Source organism: Hydra viridissima, unplaced genomic scaffold (assembly GCF_058129835.1).
Source record: "Hydra viridissima isolate aposymbiotic clone 2 unplaced genomic scaffold, HvirCarnegie_v1 scaffold_9, whole genome shotgun sequence".
Classification (NCBI taxonomy): domain Eukaryota; kingdom Metazoa; phylum Cnidaria; class Hydrozoa; order Anthoathecata; family Hydridae; genus Hydra; species Hydra viridissima.
Window position 1 is genome coordinate 1,953,132 of NW_028324308.1, and position 15,244 is coordinate 1,968,375.

The 15,244-nt window shown below is 29.0% G+C and overlaps 2 protein-coding genes across 2 annotated transcripts; both read right to left on the bottom strand.

Annotated features, from left to right (window-relative positions):
• Positions 1-265: 265 nt before the first annotated feature.
• Positions 266-4,189, bottom strand: LOC145185232 (Golgi SNAP receptor complex member 2-like). The gene is made up of 8 exons (XM_090099188.1): positions 4,020-4,189; positions 3,645-3,709; positions 3,454-3,556; positions 3,269-3,347; positions 3,084-3,137; positions 2,855-3,001; positions 576-662; positions 266-420 (listed from the first exon to the last, which is right to left on the bottom strand). The coding sequence occupies exons 1-8, from the start codon at positions 4,046-4,048 to the stop codon at positions 346-348; spliced, it is 639 nt and encodes a 212-aa protein (XP_089955314.1). The 5' UTR covers positions 4,049-4,189; the 3' UTR covers positions 266-345.
• A 1,729-nt stretch (positions 4,190-5,918) lies between these two features.
• LOC149883555 (histamine H2 receptor-like) lies at positions 5,919-8,299 on the bottom strand. The gene is made up of 4 exons (XM_090098098.1): positions 8,240-8,299; positions 7,616-7,954; positions 7,320-7,488; positions 5,919-6,949 (listed from the first exon to the last, which is right to left on the bottom strand). Exons 2-4 carry the CDS (start codon positions 7,845-7,847, stop codon positions 6,175-6,177), a joined length of 1,176 nt encoding a protein of 391 aa, XP_089954224.1. The 5' UTR covers positions 7,848-7,954; positions 8,240-8,299; the 3' UTR covers positions 5,919-6,174.
• Positions 8,300-15,244: the final 6,945 nt, after the last annotated feature.

Genomic DNA, 15,244 nt, shown 5'->3' on the forward strand with positions numbered 1-15,244 from the left:
AGTACCGTTTTTTTTAATATTTGATTTCAACCATTTAGTTCTAATTAATATTAAATTAAAAATTAACTAAAAATCATATGCAATATCAAGCAACGTACTTCGTTTGGAGCATTTAGAACAACTGAATAAACAAGTTTAGGCACAACATTTGAAAATGATTGTTTACCATTGATTTTATGTTAAAAAATAAAAGCAAAAACAAAAATTGATTTGAAAAATCAAATTCCAAATGACTTTTAATAACTAAAAAATAATAAACACTGGATGAATGTTAAGTTAAAATCTTTTTTCTTTTCTGTTCAGAAAAAATTCATTTTATAAATTAATTAAAAACGCTTGAGAATTTCATGTCAGGTACTTTAAAGTGAAAAATATGATAACCAACGTGACAATAACACAACCATAGACAACCCATTTGTCCTAAATAAAAATATCTATTAAAAGCTTATCGAAACACAATTGTTAATTAGAAAACGAAATAAGAAAAGTTCCCAATAAAAATGTCCATTAAAAGCTTATCGAGACAATTGTTAGTTAAATAACATAATATGAAAAGTTCCTGATAAAAATATCACCTGTGTGCCCCGTTTATCAATCATCCGCATGACAGTGTTTGACAATCCTAAAGTATTACCTATATCAAGGATTCTCTTACGGACCCCCTGAAAAAAAAAAATCAAACTTATAACTTCATTCATATCATATTTATAAAACGAAAAAAAAAAAAAAAAAAAAAAAAAAAAACATTGATTGCATAATTTTTTGAATTCATTTTTTTTTTTGTATTTTGTGTATAGTTATGGTCTTATGAACATACACCCCCCCCTGAACTGAAAAAAATGTTTTGTTTTTGGTACTACAAAAACATAGTAGGTCTTAAGCAATAAGGGTTTCTTTAGAACTCAAAAGCATATTGCATGAAACCAAATATGTCCCTTCTTAGAACATATGATGCCATATGCTTTTGGGTTTAAAAAATCCCTTATTGTTTACTATTTAAAAAAATCGAGAAAAAATTCAAAATTAATTTTTAACTTTTACAATCCAAATAATCTAAAAATAGCTCCAAAAAAAATTGTTTCAATCATATTTACTTAAGTTAGACATGAAAAAAATCTTTCAATAAATGAAGATTTTATGTATGGGTTCACTTTTTTTTTGAAAAAGGAATATTAAACTATAAACTTGCTATTAAAATAATAGTTTGGCATGATCTTTACTTAATTGCATATAAACCAGTTGAAGGGGATTTAAGACCTCAGTTATCTGTTTCATTTTGTTAATTCAATTTAATTTTTTATTCATTTTAACTTCTTGTAAAGTTTTAATTTAGTTAATTTTTTACATCAGTTCAAATTTCTGTGTTTCAATTTGCATTTCAATTTATTTTAACTATAACTATATTATATCAACTATTTGCATCATTATAATGCACAAAAAAAAGGCTTTAACATAGTTAACTAAGCAGCCTAAATAAAGGCTTTATTTCATCAGAAGTTATGTTTTTCATCCAATGATTTACTCTTTACTTTAATTTTGCTCTTGAATTCTAAACATTTTAGTTTCTTAACGGGTTGATTTTCTAAAATTCACTTCTAAGTCACCAATGTCCATAAATTGTTGAGCATTTAACTCCAGCAAAATTATGTTATAAAAAGAAAAATTGATGAATTACAAAATAATGATGAAATTAAAAGCAGATATGACTTGATTTTTAAAAAAATGATATTTTTCTCCTCCTCATGCTTGATATACTTCCAAAAATGCTGATTTAGTTTGTTAACAAGGCAGAATTTCAGATGACTACCATTAATCTAGAATATTTTAAGAACAACCAAAAATTGTGATAATTACCCAAAAAGTAGTGAAACTACACAAATGTAACTTTCACTTGGGTTATTGCCATTTTTATGTGGTAATATTACAACCAGTTAGTCACTGTATATTGAGCAATAAGGGAAGGGGAGGGAGAATTGTACCACTTTAATTGCATTACATAAAATTGGAAAAATGCAGGAAGACATTTTTATCATTTCTAATATCTTTAGTTATCAGTCACCAATTTTGGTATATTAATCATTTCAAAAACAATCAAAGTATTGAAAACCAAAAAATTACTGATTATTCATAAATTATACAAGATTCAGGAATAATCAAAGCGATGAGTTACAGAACTATGAAAAATCCTCTCTGTAAACAGAAAATAGGGCAGAGTTTAATACCAATAGCTGGAAACTCACATATCATAGTTCAATAAAATTGATGATTTGTTTTTAGGAAGTTCAAATTTAAATCCACTATACTACAAATTGTGGTCAATGCTAGAAGATATGGATTGTAAGGAGATAAGGTGTGAAAAGTTTAAACAATTATTGCAGAAAGTAGTGGCTGATTTTCTGATGGAGGTCATGCATCTTGCAACTGATGACATCACATTTATTTCAAAGAAGACATTTTCATTTAACATGATTTATATATAAATGCAACAATATAAAAATGGTTGTATGATTTATATATAGATGCAACAATATAAAAAATGGGTTCTTATTATGATTTAAAAAGTATTTATGGTTGGATAAGGTATGTATATGTGTGTGTATATGTGTATATGTGTGTGTTTAAGTGTATATATTTAACAAGCAAGTAACATTTTAAAATTCTTTTAACAAATTCTAATAGTAATTTTCTAATAATGAAATGCAATCTTTTCATATTTTTAGGAACAGAAAACAATAAATGAAAAAAGTCAATAATAAAATAAAATGAATAACAAAAGAAAAAATGAAAAAATAACTATATTTTATAAACAGTAAAAAGTAAACTCTTAATAAAAAAAAAAACAAGTTCACTCAACCTTCAATGACATTCTCTGGTTTCGCATCTGATCAAGGGCAGTAGTACCTGTGTAAAGCATCTGGCCAATATTCTTATCAGCACTTTGCAAGGCATCATGGTGCTGCAAGGCATAGTCCAAAGCAATTTTTGTATCATTGCTTTCTGCCTTCAAAAAAAATAACACAAGAAAAAATAAAAGACAACAAACATCAGAGAATCAAAATAACACAACTTCTGCAAAGAATTACGTTAGTGGTAAATTTGGTATTCAATAATTGCTGCCTTCTTTTTTCTTCCTCCTCCTAAAAGAGAAAAATATGATGATGATTTATGAAGATGATAATTTCACTTTTGCTTAAAAAAAAAAAACAAAGCAACCTTTAAACATATTTTGTTCAAGAATTAAATTAAAAAGTGTGCTTAAAAAACAAACCTTCTGCTGGCATTTGCGCATGTATGAATTATAGCTGGCTTCTATATGGCGAACATCATATTTTATTTGATCAACTTTTCTGCAAAATAAAAATTGAGCAAACACCAATGAAAGGTCTTAATTCTTTATTTCAATTAAGGTGAAGTTTTTGATAGTATCGACTCAGACGAATTCTGGAATCTTACAATTTTGATGCTTGCTTTATATGATGTGGTTCTTTAAAACAATATTCTTCCAGTCGACTACAATTTGCATACAAGTCATTGATTGCTTTCACAATATTGAATTCTAAAATTTTATCTAAAAATTATTACCATGATTACCCAGTATGTATATATAAATATACTTAAAAATTTATGAAAAATTTTTTGAATACCATGAAGCCCTTTTCCAGATTGTTTGACAAGCATGTCCATTTGATGATGAAGCTCTAGGAGAGACCTTCAAAAAGCAAACAAAATTTACAATAAGCTTTCCTAATTTATAGAAACTTATTTAAGTTTAAATGATAAGTAATTTAAATGATAGGAATGATAGGCTTTGCAAAAGTAATTTTAAAAAAATTAAAAAAAAAAAGAACTTCATTTATTTAGGTAAAATTTACAAAAAAAAAAAGCCAAAAATAAAACAGTTGTTTTATTGTAAAAGAGTACTTTAAGGTAATAAAATAAGATTAATTTATAATGAAAGGTAATATTTCCTCGATTTAAATTTAACAAAAAGTTAAGATTAACAAAACAGAAAAGAAAACCTGTTTGTTTGTTGAAGTAATCCATCCATTTATGTATATCAATACAATATTTGCAATAATATATATAATATATATTGAGAAGTTGCTATTATTGATCAAACCAAATTATATTTATAATCTTCATTCATTTCATGAAAAAAAGTCGTTTTATGTTAATAATTAGATCTAAAAAAAGGTAACTATATTACACAAAGAAATACTAAAAATATTTTAACATCAAATACTACTTTTCTGTAACAGAGGTAATATTTTGAAACAGTTAACCTTTTCTTAATACTAACGTTAATAATAATAAAAAAAAACATGTATGATTTTGGTGAAATAAAAATAATACTGACTTGACAAGTTAATTTAGAATAATTTCAATTATCACAAATGAGGACTAAAACTAGATAGATCGATAGGTAAATAGACAAACAAATGATATAATCATGGAGGTCAGCTAATACTAAACTAGCCCAAAAATTGAAAACTAGCCCAAAAAGGGATTTCCATTCTAACAAATTAATATCATCAGAGAGATTTTTTGAAAATTTTTAAACTGATTGAAGATCTTAAGGTAAAATACTTTAGGGTTTAGTTCAAATGAAAATAGTTTTTCGAGAAACAAAAATAATTTCATCGAAACCATCTCTGATACGTCACACTGTCGGCGTTTCTGTAGTAAAATGAGGTGAAATTTGCTTTCAAAAACTAAAATTTTAAGTAAAAATTATGCATCAATCTTAGAAATGTGTAGTTAGTAAAAGTACATGAATAAGATTTAAACAAAAGGTACTAAAACTGGTTAACAAAAAATTACATAGAACAATGTAAACTAAAAGTTCTGATGTAAAATCATTTTTGTAAATTGAATAAAAGATTACAGTTCAATTTACTAAAAAAATTGTCATTCCGCGTTGCTTTGATTTTTAAGCATAATTAGAATATGACAATCTTTTTTTAAACATAATTAGAGTATGAGAATGTCGAGTAAAATTTCATCACAGTCTCATTTTCACGTCTTAAAAAGAACAATACCAATATATTAGCTCTTTTCATAATGGTAAGTGCTGCCATGGTATTCTGCACACAACTACCTGAATAAAAATAACAAGGGGATGAAGGCGGAGAAGTTATCTTTACAATTAAATAATAACGATAATACCAACAGCAATAAACAATAAGTTGACTCAGGGGTGGGTGGGGGGTGGGGGGAGGGTTGGGGTAAGGTAAGGGAGGAGCTTTTTTTCTTTTCTACTTCAGTCCCATGCCAGTGACGCCACAAATATATATATATAAGTATCAGAATTTGTTTTTTCGGATTTCAACGAATAATAATGTATAATAACCAACTTCTATATCAGTCTTTTAAGAAAAATTTAATTTCCTGAAGTTTACTGAAAATAGAATTCTTTATGGGTTTAAACAGCGAAGCTTTTGGTGAGACAAGCTTCTTTTCATACAAAAATTTTTAATTTAAATTTTGGTATAAAAATAAGCTTAATGATTTTAATTGAATAGCAATTCTACACATGCGTCTGAAAGATTGAAATAAAATAACAAAAATTTGCAAGGTATTGCTTTTTTTTTTCCCAGGGCTCTTTTACCTTTGTACTTCTAAATATATAAGTTATTTTAAATTCAGTTTATTTTCAATAGACTGAAATAGAAGTTTTTACTTTATTCTTTACTAATCTTTATTAATGGAAATGCTGACGCCTAGATATTAAGATATTAGATAGATAGATATTAATAGATATTAGATAGATACTAGATAGATATTAGAGATATTATAGATATTAAGTATTAGCGGTTTTTCCTTTAATAAAATTTACATTCCAGTCCATTGAAAATAGAATATAAATTTAAAATAATTCATATACTTAGACATAAAGAGATATATAAGCTTAACAGATATTTTGTAATTTTTGTTAAGGTTTTTTTTCAATATACATGTGTTTTTTTTCAATAAACATGTTTTTTTTTTCAATATACATGTTTTTTTCTGATCGAAATTGTATATGTATAGCTGAACCTATTAAATTATCCAATAAAATACTTTTAATTTGATGTCATATATTAGAACCTTTTTAATGTTGAATGTTCTTCTTTGATTTTGAGGAAATCTCTCCCAAAATATTCTAAAGATAGTTATACACAAAACAAATCGTCGCTATTTTAGTTGGTCACTAGACATAGATTTGTTGATATAGCTGCTAAGACTAGTTGGGATTGACGAAATGCCCCCACTTTGCAAGCTTTGAATTCGAGACTGCCGCCTATTGTTATGATACTCGTTTCTTTTTACTCTTCTACAAAGCTGTGCCAATGTTTTTTTAAAGGGTTTATTAAAATAGTTGTAGATGATTGGGTTCACCATTGTGTTAAGCATAGGTAATACTTGAACGAAGGCGTAGAACAAAAAATCAAATAAAACCCTATTACTTTTATAAATTTTAGGAAAATAGCTGTCGTCTAATAAAATGATTAAGTTGATGACGAGGTTTGGAAACCAACATATTAAAAAAGCAATGTATACGACTGCAACCGATTTAGTTGCCTTCAATTCTCGATGGCGTTGATTTTTTCGAGAACGTTTTATTCCGTTGCCATTTGGGACATTTAAGATTTCTGGTTGACTAACAACTTGGGTTGCCTCGATTGCTTTAACGTGTGATATTGCTACTTTTAAAATAAACATATAAGTGAAAGTCATTATAATTAGTGGAGTTAAATATATTCCAAAAAAAGATGCCACGTAAAACGCTTTATTTTTATTTACGCAAAATGAACTTCCATCTACGCTTATTAATGAATCTTTATTCCAACTAAAGATACCAGCTGTCGCCCAAAACAATGAAAATATCCAAATAAACGCAAGTAATACCAAAGCTCTTTTCCGGTTTAGTAAACTTGTATATCGAAACGGCATGGCAATAGCAAGAAATCTAAAATTTAGATAAAACTCTAACTATACTACGCATTTATCTCTTTAATAATAAGCCAGTAAATTTTAATCGTCTTGTATCACAACTTCGGCCAGCACTCTAGGGATTACACAAAAGCAATTATACAATAATAAACATCGAAATGAAAAGGAATCTGAAAAATTTTCAAAATAGAAGTTTTGTTTATCTTTTCAACGTTTTTTGTTAAAAATTTTCATCATCAATATCAAAAAGTTAATTCTTAAAAAAATTGATGGTTTTTAGTTAAATTTTCCGTCTCGGCAGCCGTGTAAACTTTTCATGCAAAAGGCTTTAAAACAGGGAATAAAGTTTGATTATTTTAATTACATAATTACATAGTAACATTTACCTATCTATTGCAATAAGAAACAGAGCTAAGATGCTGGCAACATTGCATAAAGCATCGGTGAAAATGAATATGTGGCAAGAATTTGGATGAAAGCAAAATTCGCCATTGTGTAATTTAAAACCAACGACATACGGAATGCAGATAATTGCAAATATCATGTCGGAACAAGCTAAAAAATCTCTTTCCAATAAGTTACAAAGATTTAAATAATTATAAAGAAATTATTCCCAAAACTTATAAAAATAATTTCACGATTCTTATTTAATGTAAAGAGAGGCTAAATTAAAAGCACTCACCTAAACTTATAATGAAATAAGAATTCAAACGGGAACGAAGTTGTTTTGAAAAAATAAAAACTACCAGTACAAGGGAATTTCCCACGACGGTTCCTAATAATATTAGTGTCATTCCCACAGAGTAGAGAACGTTTTGCCAAGTTGATAGAAGTTCACACCGTTTGCTACTCAAGGTACTTAAATTAGTGAAAGGCGAAAACGTCGTGTTAAAAACGGACGCGTTTGACGTCATTTTTTGTTAAGATAAGTTTTTAAGCATTTGTTACACGAAGATCTCTGATGATCACCGAAGATCGTGTTTTTTTCGTCTTTCCGTGTCAAAGAGGATTCAAAGCAGCTCTACAAAATTGAACATAGGTATATATTTTTGACTATTTCACATCTTAAGAAGCCGTTTAATTAAAGGTTGACGCGTTTATTGCCATTTTTTGAGATTATTATTATTATTATACATATGTAAAATAGTCCGTTTCGGATTATAAAATGTTATCTGTGAGAAGAAATGTCAACTGGCAATGTATAAAGTAAGAGAATGAAAAACGCTTTTCCCTCCTTTAATTTTAAAGAGCCGAGAAAAAAACTAATAAAAACGTTTAAAACTACATTTTATTTAAACAAGGTTACCTTAAACTTTCAAAAATGTCACGCACAATAACCTTCATAAAGATTTATCGTTAAACAATTTTGCATATGAACGTAGATCTTTTATATTTTAATCGGCAATCTAAAAAAAGAATCAACAAAAAACATATAAAAATAATACTTTGGAAATGGGAAATACGAAACTAGTTTATTTCAAAATCCCATTTTAATAACAACCAATCCATAGACAACAACCTCGTGAATGAGTATGAAGAATTCCGCTTCTTTTTGTTTAAAATTGTCTCTCTCTTTTATCATTTTTTTTACAGCTATCCATACAATCCAACCCAGGCATTTCCCTTTAATAAATCTCTTCCGTCAAACCGCTGCAACTTATATATTAAGACTGCTAAGTTATAGACCATTTTTTTTTTTTTTATAGGCCGGTATCTGTAAAATATAACTCCATGTGTGCAAAATTTATATAATTGATATATTTATACATTAATTATTTACAGAATTATAATTGAGAACTAAAGATAGAAAAAAAAGTTTTTAATCGTCTTATTTTATTATATCAATCCTTACATGACAGCGCTTGTAACCAACTTGTTACCAGTACTTTTATCGGACCGAGGAATTTTTTTTGATAAAATTCGATTGTGTTCGAATACTTTTAGTTTGGAAAAAATAAGAAAAGTATGCTCTCATCTTTTATATATATATATATATATAGATAATAAAAAAAAAAAAAAAAAAGTTAAAAAGCTCCTACCAAGAACATTCATTCACTAACACATCGGAAATAATTTGTAAATAAAAATAGCTTCTTTATACAGAAAAGTTTTAATAAAAATATCTTCTCTATATAGAAAAGTTTAAATATAAAATCAAAGATTCACACTATTAATAGCTATTATTGGTGGCTTTAATCCGCGCAGATAATAAATTTTCTAATTTGCATACATTTAAAACATATATTTACGACAAAAAGCATATGTTTGAACATATAATTTATTACAAAAACCATATATTTTAAGATAAAGCAAAAAAATGTTACCTTCCTGATGTTTATTTTTAACTCACTTATGTAATTTTTTATTATTATAATTTTTTTTTTGTGCACGTGTTAAAAAAATCTCGGACTTTGAAGTAAACAAAGTTTTGAGAATTTATTCATAGTGAATTTTTTTTGGTGTCTAAAATTTTTTAACTGATGAAAGATATTTTTGGTGTAAAGTTACATAGGCCTGGCTGCTTAACCGGGCCATATAACTGACGTGAAAAAATCACCAAAAGAAAGGGTTATTTTGACATTTGCATACCACTATCGAAATATTTTGAGAGCCGTGTTTTGTGAACCAGAAAACGTTTTCTTCTATAAGCAACATTATTTTAAAGATACCGATATAGGTTATTGATGCTAAAATTCTAACTTAATACGAATTTAAAATTCGCCGAGACCGTCCCTACTAAACTGTAAATAAACCGATCGGTTATAAAAAAATAGTATTTACCTATTTACGATATTTTTTTAAAAAAAGTTTTTAAAACGAACGGTAAATCAGCGACATAATCAGTTTTTTTAAAAAAGGTTCTTAAACCTTAAATTCAGGCCAATTTATACATAAACACATAGCAAACATAAAAAACAACTTTATATCTTTTACCATTTGTTGCGATTTTTATTTTGGTATAAAAAAGGCAGTATCTTGCCAGAAAATATGTTTTTAAATCTTTTAGAACAGGTTACGTAGCGGACAGAAATTATATGTATTAATAGTTACAGAAATTGTTTGTACAGATCTATAATACGCAGGTAACAAAAAAAGGATGTGTTGTATTTTTCTTTACTACTGAAACTGAACAATAAAGAGGCAAAAAGGAGGTGGCTATTCGTACTTAACGATTCTTCTTGTTTACCCAAGTATTACCAAGTAACAATAGCCATGTAGGGCATTGCTTTTTTCAGCGGTTGAGACAATTTTACCTTAAACAAAGTATCGAATAACCCGTAATAATTAATTAATACTTCATCTTGCATTCCTACAGTTAACTGTATATATGCAAGACAAAGTGTGGGGTTTAAACGTACTAGGTTAGGAAACTTTTTTATTCTTTCCAAAATCTTTGCAGTACAAGACACGTGACTTGATTAATTCTGGTACTAAGAAAAAATTTATCAAAGAACATTTTTTCGAACCCTTCATCTGGAGTCCATTTTTTTCTGCTGACTTAATGATTACTTCTTCAATTGCATAATTTTTTCTAATGCCAAAGTAGATAATGAGCTGCAGGGAAAAAAAAGCTGCCGAAAAAAATGGTAGCAAGAAGCATGTGTGGTTAAGACATTAAAAGGAATTTTTATTTTATCAAAATTTATTTTAATAAAATTGACTGTTGTCATTTTTAAAAAAAATTGAAATATAAACATTCAAAAATATTTCTGCCGATTTGGAAACACAATTTTTAAATCTAAATGACAATATAGATATTAAAATTTGTATAAGTTAAGATAGAAAAAAATGGCTAGACCGAAAGCATATAAAGAAGTTCCCGGACCTTCCATGATAAAAAAACAAAGTTCGGTTGTTTGTTAACATCTAAAACTGTTTGTTCTAACCTAAAGTATTTGCTCTTCACGTGTTGTTTCTTATTTGCTGTCTGTTTTCATTACAATTATTAGTTTTTAGTATTTTATAAAGACGGTGAAAAAAAGAAAAGAAAAAAAAAAAAAACAGCCACGTAATAAAGTAAGTGGAAAAATAATCATATGAAGATGACTATCAACACATAATGTTAGCCAGAATGATGATGCAAAAGATAGTAGACTGACATCAATTAGGTCAGTTAGATTTTGTAGAAACTTCAGAATCAAGATGACGATGCAGAATCAAGACCCTTGTACAAAAAAAGAAGTTTAACGATAAATTAATTATGATAATAAAAAATAATTGCAATAATAAAAAGCTTGTGCTAAAATAAAATCTGAATTATCCCCAGTGAGGTATTTATTTAAGAGTTCCCTTTTCAAAAACGTTGGCTAAATATATACAAAATCATTGCCTTATCAATCAAAAAGCAACTGACGAGGCAAATGGATTTGTATATATTTAGCCAACACATTTAATAATATTTATTTCAACCTTTACTATATCTCCATAATTGATTGGTTAAGCTTCATTGCACAAAGCAGGAAGGAATTTAACTTTTGCTATTAATGAATTCGATTCATAATCACCTTTAAAATGCGCTTCAAGGGTTTTTATTACATCGACGATTTTTATTGCTTTTGCCGACGATATACTATTTTTATTGCTTTTGCGGATGAAGTTTTACTTTAGCTGTACATGGGCAGCCAGAAACAGGAAAAGGTTTTCTCTAGATTATCATTACAACTTTTGAATAAGAATTACACCAAAGTAAAAAAAGAATGATTCTGTTTTTTACAACAATAACTATTGACTTTGCTTTAAAGTTACAACATGGACATTTAATAATCTTTCTCAATCAGTTGACGCGATCATTTCGTTACACGAATTCTATCGCATACTTTATCAGTTTTTTCTTTATCAAACCCTTCAATACTTTTGGTTATCATTCTAAACGTTTTTAAAGAATTGTTCAACTAAAATGTAAATTGTGCAAGTAGCCCCATACACAAAGAATCATACACTTTTTTTTGTCAAAGATTTGACTGCTAAGTTCAATGAAAAAGTTGAAAATCCACTGCAATAATTAGTTACACCCAAAAATTAGGGTTATTGCTTAAGTAGATGAAAGAAACTCTTTCATTATTCTTTTGTCTATTCTAATACTTAAGGATGATAGTCAGGATGGATGCTAAGGGAGTAGGACATTCCTTTAATTCGTGACGTAGTTGGCATACGTTTTTGGATAGGAGTAGTATGGGAATATTATGCACCATACATCGTAATACAAGTATATATATAATTTAAAAATGAGGTCAGTTACTTGTACTAGTTTTCGCGTTCAAATTGTATCGAAAAAAGACGTAACTTGTTTTACTGTTAAGGCGTTAGTGAATAAGTATCAAGTACAGGTACCGAGTTTCGACTGGTACATGATCTACCCACCCAACAACAAGTCGTCTTAAAGACAAATTGAAGACGTCTTGAAATTGGTCTTAAAGATGTCTTAAACTGGTCTCAAATGAAACACAGTAAGTCGTCTTATCTAAGACGTCTTAAAGTTGCCTTATTTAACACGTATTAATGACGGCTTAAACTGGTCTCAAATGAAACACAGTAAGTTGTCTTATTTAAAACGTCTTAAACCCACCCAACATGAGACGATTTAAAGACATATGTAACTTATCTTTAACTCATCTAGACGTCTGCAACTAGTTAAAGACGTGTTTATGACGGCTTTTCCACACCTCATTAAGACGTCTTCCAACAACCAGTTTATGACGTCCGCAAGACATCTTGACAAGACGTCTTACAGAATAACCAGTTTAAAACGTCCGTAAGACATCTGAACAAGACGTCTGTCGGAACAACCAGTTTAAGACCTCCGTAAGACATCTGAACAAGACGTCTGTCGGAACAACCAGTTTAAGATGTCCGTAAGATATCTTAACAAGACGTCTTTCGGAATAACCATTTTAAGACGTCTTTAACACATCTTAACAAGACGTCTGTTGCATCAACCAGTTTATGACATCTTTTGGAATAACCAGTTTAAGATGTCTTTCAGAGTAACCAGTTTAAGATGTCTTTAACTTATCTTAACAAGAAACCTGTCAGAAAAACCAGTTTAAGACGTCCGTAAGACATCTTAACGAGACGGTTGTCGGAACAACCAGTTTAAGACGTCTGTTCGAATAACCAGCTTAAGACGTCTTTCGGAATAACCAGTTTAAGATGTCTTTAATCATGGACGTTTAAATTTAAAACGACTTGAAATTGGTATTAAAGATGTCTTAAACTGGTCTCAAATGAAACAGCGTAAGTCGTCTTTTTTAAAACGTCTTAAAGTTGTCATATTTAACACCTATTAACGACGGCTTAAAAAGACGTGTGTAATGTATATATATATATATATATATATATATATATATATATATATATATATATATATATATATATATATATATATATATATATATATATATATATATATATATATATATATATATATATGTTCAACAACAGAAATATATACAGTTATGGTTAAATAACTTATACATAAAATGAATACAAGAAAGCAAAAATAATTTGTCACAGTTTTAAAGAATTTAGCAAAGCCAATTTATGGCAAACCGCAAGAATAACTAAGAATTTGATATTAACATAATATGATTTACCAGCTATATAAAACCTTAATTTTATTTGACAAAAACTAATGGGTTATTATGTGCTTTTTATGATAAATGAAAAAATATATGAAATATGAAAAACGAAAATATGAAATATCAGCCGCATTTAGTAGGATAATTATAAATTTAAATCATTTTTGAAAAGGTTTTGCATTATCAAATGAATTATAAAATAGCTTGGTGAATGAAGGACTAAGCTGGCGAAGGATGGATAAAAGAATTGAATGAAATCAGATCTTGATAAAAAAGTATATTTAAGCTTTTTTATATTTAGCTATGTTACGGTCCATTCTAGAACTTTCTAGATACAACAGAACATTCGAGAATCTTCCATAGAACCCTCTAGATATATAATAACGTTCCAGAATGTTCTGTATCTTTCTAGGAACTTTCTATTTTACTATAAATATTAAGTTTGTGATATTATTGTATTGTATTGGTATTACTGAATCAAAAATAAAAGCTTTACAAAAATCGAACTTTTCTTTGGATCTGTTAAGAAACATAACAGATTTTTGGCGACGAAGATCTCTCTATTTTCTAAAAACTACTCATGGAAGAAAAACACGGTGCTACTCTGGTAGCGATATTGGCAGAAATGCAGAAGCTGCATGAAGCTAGTCAACGACAACTAGCCGAACAACAGCGACAAATCAAAGAGCAACAAGACGCCATTGTCAAACTGCTTGAAGCCAATGAATCAAAGGTCACTCAAGATTTTGCTGCTTTTGATTCAACAGCTGAATTATGGGTCGACTATCAGGAAAGATTCGAAACATTCGCTAAAGCTCGGGGTATAACAAGAAATAACAAAGCTGCTTATTTTCTCAGTTGTCAAACTCCAGTCATCTACAAACAGTTGTGCAATCTTGCAAGCCAACAAGAGACTCCTTTGACAGTCAACCATCTTTCGTATGATCAAATTGCTCAATTCATGAAAGAACAATACAATCCAACCAAATTTCTTGTTCGTGAAAGATTCAAATTTTGGTCAAGCATTGGTCGAAATCAAGGTGAATCTATTCCACAACTGGTTGCTCGAATTCGACAATTGGCTGCAACATGCGACTTTGCTAACATCACAAATCCACTGGATGAAGCTCTTCGAACACATTTTATCTGCTCTATTAAAAATGAAGCAGTGCTCAAAGCTCTTTTCAAGTGCAAAAATGAAGATCTAACTTTCGCCAAGGCGGTAGAAATAGCAACCGAAACCGAGGAGGCCGCCAAGGTAGCCAAGGAAACTGCAGTTGGTCCCTCAAAGTCTCCGATGTCTCTCCCAATCAATAAGTTGGGGCAACATAAATCGGAATCCAAATCCTCAGCTCCTCGACAAAACAAATCTCAGACTGAGTCAACCGCTTGTAGAAGTTGTGGCAAATCGACCCATGAACGCAAAAATTGCCGTTTCAAGGACGCCGAATGTAATTTTTGTGGTAAAAATGGTCACATTGAAGTAGTTTGTTTCAAGAAAAAAGCTGAATCCCGAAAGACGGTCAAGCCTATATTCATTTATGGACAGACTAAAGCACTTCACCAAGTCAACAAAATCAATGTTGATGATGAAATTACACAAAATCTCCAAATCAATGGGCATTCGATAAGATTCGAACTCGATACTGGAGCTCCCGCCAATTTCATTACCCATACTTTATGGCAAAGTTTGGGTAAACCACATCTTCAATCGTCGGATTTACAATTCGAGT

What these genes read in the sequence shown, in the direction of transcription:
- LOC145185232 (XM_090099188.1), bottom strand. Translation starts at nt 4,048, where the DNA reads ATGGATGGATTACTTCAACAAACAAACAG. An exon ending in ATCTGGAAAAGGGCTTCATG is followed by an intron (nt 3,557 to 3,644) that starts GTATTCAAAAAA and finishes ATAAAATTTTAG; the next exon opens with AATTCAATATTGTGAAAGCA. An exon ending in ATACCAAATTTACCACTAAC is followed by an intron (nt 3,002 to 3,083) that starts GTAATTCTTTGC and finishes TTTTTTTTGAAG; the next exon opens with GCAGAAAGCAATGATACAAA.
- LOC149883555 (XM_090098098.1), bottom strand. Translation starts at nt 7,847, where the DNA reads ATGACGTCAAACGCGTCCGTTTTTAACACGACGTTTTCGCCTTTCACT. An exon ending in TTATTTCATTATAAGTTTAG is followed by an intron (nt 7,489 to 7,615) that starts GTGAGTGCTTTT and finishes GAGATTTTTTAG; the next exon opens with CTTGTTCCGACATGATATTT. An exon ending in TTTCTTATTGCAATAGATAG is followed by an intron (nt 6,950 to 7,319) that starts GTAAATGTTACT and finishes TCTAAATTTTAG; the next exon opens with ATTTCTTGCTATTGCCATGC.